The following is a 3,661-nucleotide window of genomic DNA, read 5'->3' as shown; positions in this document are numbered from 1 at the left end:
GTTGATTATGAGAGCGATGGATAGGTAAAAGTATATTCCCTTTACTAGAAGATGAGCAACCAGAGAGAGAGGGAGAGGAAAATTTGTTGTTTGGCTAAGACGGTTTAGAAATTACCCTCCGTAGGTAATCACTAACTTAAACGGTTAGAAGATTGCATGAATTTTTCAATGGATATACTAATTTCAGAACACCGGTCCTATCAAAACGTCCTGCATGGTGCGGGATGATCTGAACCAAATAGTGGAGCAAGTAGTTGATCAAACTGTTGTGCGCGGCGGAAGTCAAAACTAAACTGATGTGCTTCGAGAGACCAAATCAAACAAACACCGAGAAAAAGCCAAACAATACAAAATAACGCCACAAACTCAAACAACCAATTTTACGTGGTTCGGCAAGTTACCTATGTTTACGGGGCAAGAAGGGGATGGGGTTTTCACTAATAGAGAAAGAGGATACAAACTGAGATTACAAACCAACTAATCTCACTAGCAAATCTCCCAATCTCTCAAACAATAACCCTAACCAATAGCTTAGAAAAAACATTTTTTCTGTGCTCCAAATATTCCCAATTCTATCACTAATCAAAGCCAAAGAAACCCTAAAACGTGTGTTTGTATTTATACCAAACACAAATCACAAACAGAACAGGAAACCAAAGCAGACCCAAACTCGACTCGTGGTCGACCGCACTTGACGCCGCGGTCGACCGGACAGAACGACATAAACCAATGAACCGATTACATGGTCCGCGGTCGACCGGACATGTCGCCGCGGTCGACCGTCAAAAGTCCAGAGACCACCCTGTCTTCCATCCTGTCTTGTGCACGTTCGCGGTCTACCGCTGCAAGGCTCACGGTCGACCGTGAAGCTTCCAAAATGATCCCTGCTTCCAAAAACTTGTTCTTCTTCCAACACTTCGCCAAATCTACACAAACTGCCTCCCTTCGGTCCAAATGTAAGGTTCAAACAACCCCCCTGCTGCTGTGGGGTTTTTCTAATAGGATTGTCATTCGTCACTCCTAATTTCAAACGTCTTATATGAACCTAGGATACCTAAGAGCAGTTTCAGTGATTTGAGGGACTAGCCTTGAAGTATGAAAGACTTAGAGGGACTAAAGGGCAAATCTTGACAACGGAAAGAAAGAAACGTACTAACTGGGGAAATACATACAGATGGAGTTGAGGGAGGAAGAAGGTGACGTCTCAATGAAGACCACCGCCTTTAATTTAGGAGAAATATATGGTTGAATAACCATTAATAATTAAAAAAAATCTTGAGAGATTATATTGTAATTAAAGTTTTATTGAGAGAAGTCTAGAGAGAGAGAGAGAGAGAGAGCAGAAAAAAAAGGGAAGAGAGGAGGAGGCTTTAAATGCAGCCCCCTGTCCTCATTTTGTGAACCCATCTCTGCCTTCACGTGTTCAGTGTTCTTCTCCTTCCTCCCCTTATCCTTTAATTTCTCTCTTCATTTTATAAAGCCGTCTCCTCGGGGGCAGAGAGTGAAGAAAAATTGTTGCTTTGCTTGATTTTGGTGGTGATGGATGATGGCAAGAGAGCAGCCAAGGCCTTCGTTGATCAATATTTTCCTGTGAAGGAGCCAAATTCCAAGCCCGCTGATATTTTTGGGGACCTCTTCTCGTCACCAAACTCAAAGAAGGTAAGTCTGTTTGATGGGTTGTGGTTTAATTGCTTTGTTCCTTGTGGGTATTTGATATTTTATTGTTTTGTTGATTGGACTGGGTTTATTTCATCTTTTAATTGTTGATTTAAAGGGCTCAAATTTTAATTTTGATTTTTCAGGAGTCTCCTAAGAAACAGGGACATGGAGGTCAGAGTTTCAGTGCTCATATTCCGATTACAGGTTCATGAACCTCTTTGACTCTTGCTGCTGCGCTCTCTGTTTCACTTGCATCCGCGCATGCTGTTGCTTTGTTAACTATAGATTTGTTACAGATACTTGTAGCTAAAAACTAAGGGATGATATTAAATGATAATCCAACAACTCAATCTCAAGTGTCTTTATTGGCACAATTGAAGGTTCTATATGTAAAAGCTTCTTAAGATTGAAAACTGTAGGGTAATGAATGTTGAAGTAGTTGAATAACTATGCGTAGGGATGAATTCTATGATTTAGGTTTTCGGTAAATCTTACGATTGAACATGAACTTTTGCAGATGGAAAATACCAAGGCAATCCCAACAAAAGCCAGAACACTTCTCAAAAGGGCAGCAACTCAACTGAACACTGTGAAATCTCAGAGCCATGCCTTATGAGCTCGTCTGTTGATTATGGTTGCAGAGACAATTACCCGTATAATCCAGACAATCGGTACCCCGGTCCTTCTTATTATGTAGTAAGTTCTACCTATCCAATCTAGTGAACGTTTATGGAAAAAGTATCAAGAAGTTGATGATAGGGTTAATTGCACATAGACCCCATGTCGTATCGTTGTTTTGAACTTATTACTCTGCAGTCTCATTGTTGCAGATAGACCCCCCTCAAATAGACTCGCTAATTTCACCCACAGGCAAGGTTTGACAAACTTTCACCTAGGGTGATAGAGGCAGAATTTTTTAAACTTCCAGGCTTATCTGCAGCAATAGGAAAGGGGTCCATGAGCAATTAACCTTTGATTATGTTTCTAATGTGGGATATGCCCTTGGATTTGTTTAGGAGAAGAAGGATAGAAAGGATGGTTCTGATTACTCAAGCCCTGAAATTGCTGGAGCAGAATGGTGGCAAGGTAATATCTCAATTGACAAATGAAAATCCTCGGGTTACATAAAATTACGCATAATATGCCGAAAAATTAATTCGTGCAATATTTTCTACCAGGATCATTCTACTACTGAAGGTTGGTCAAAGAATAGATGCTCTGTGGTTAAAGAGGAAGAAGGTACTTCAACATTTTGAGCTTTGATAAGCTTTAGTTAGTGACCCAATATAAGCCATTCATTTTATTTTGTTTTTTCTTAATGCATAAATTATAGTTGATTTGTCCTGATTTCAGTAATCAAAGCTTATTGTGAGAGCTTTGTGTTTTTTGTGAGCATTGAGCCTTCACCACATGTTCTTATACTGATGTATTGTTTGTGTTCTTGCTTAATAAAGTAGGTACTACTGGAAGCTGCTGAAGATGGATGGTTTCTATGCTGTACACAAAAAAGTGAATGTTTTCTTTAATCCTTCTTTTTATTTAGGGTTAGCAGAATTGTATATGTTCTCTACTGAAAGTAGACTGTTATTAAGAGACTGGTTAGTTTTTTTTTTCCCCTTTCTGTGTGGACTGTGACAGCTTGATTGCTTAATCCCAGTTTCTATTGTATTATGTTCTTGAATAATTAAGACAGTCTCTCAGCTCTTTGTTTGATTTTATAAATCGAAGATGTAATTGTTATCTTAACAGCTTAACTCCAGTTAAATAGTAATTAGATTTTCTTCCATCAGGTGATGCTTAATGCTGTGCTTGTTCTTTAGAAATGCTGCTCAATATATGGTGAAATTTTCTAAATTCCTGATGCCCTGCTGAATGAGGTTTTTGAGAGGAGATTGAAAGAGTGGCAGTAATCTAGTGGAATAATGATTCATTCAACCTGAAGGAGGAATGGACTGAGACTAATAGATGAATGATATTGATAAGAAACAAGCAAGGTAGCATT

At 39.1% G+C, this 3,661-nt stretch overlaps 1 protein-coding gene across 2 annotated transcripts; it reads left to right on the top strand.

The window, feature by feature from the left end:
* Positions 1,280-3,405, top strand: LOC109843815. Of its 2 annotated transcripts, none has more exons than XM_020412779.1 (6): positions 1,280-1,659; positions 1,803-1,863; positions 2,177-2,355; positions 2,676-2,745; positions 2,838-2,898; positions 3,117-3,405. In XM_020412779.1, the coding sequence occupies exons 1-5, from the start codon at positions 1,540-1,542 to the stop codon at positions 2,852-2,854; spliced, it is 447 nt and encodes a 148-aa protein (XP_020268368.1). In that variant the 5' UTR covers positions 1,280-1,539; the 3' UTR covers positions 2,855-2,898; positions 3,117-3,405. The 2 variants fall into 2 exon arrangements, with proteins under 2 accessions (XP_020268368.1, XP_020268367.1); XM_020412778.1 differs by having other exon boundaries at positions 1,286-1,659; positions 3,114-3,405.

This window comes from Asparagus officinalis, chromosome 5 (genome assembly GCF_001876935.1).
Source record: "Asparagus officinalis chromosome 5, Aspof.V1, whole genome shotgun sequence".
Lineage (NCBI taxonomy): Eukaryota > Viridiplantae > Streptophyta > Magnoliopsida > Asparagales > Asparagaceae > Asparagus > Asparagus officinalis.
The sequence above is the reverse complement of the archived record's forward strand: the minus strand, read 5'-3'. Positions and strand labels throughout refer to the sequence as shown.

Coding starts and splice junctions, on each gene's coding strand:
- LOC109843815 (XM_020412779.1), top strand. CDS start 1,540: ATGGATGATGGCAAGAGAGCAGCCAAGGCCTTCGTTGATCAATATTTT. Junction 1,660..1,802: donor CGTCACCAAACTCAAAGAAG/GTAAGTCTGTTT, acceptor TTGATTTTTCAG/GAGTCTCCTAAGAAACAGGG. Junction 1,864..2,176: donor TGCTCATATTCCGATTACAG/GTTCATGAACCT, acceptor GAACTTTTGCAG/ATGGAAAATACCAAGGCAAT.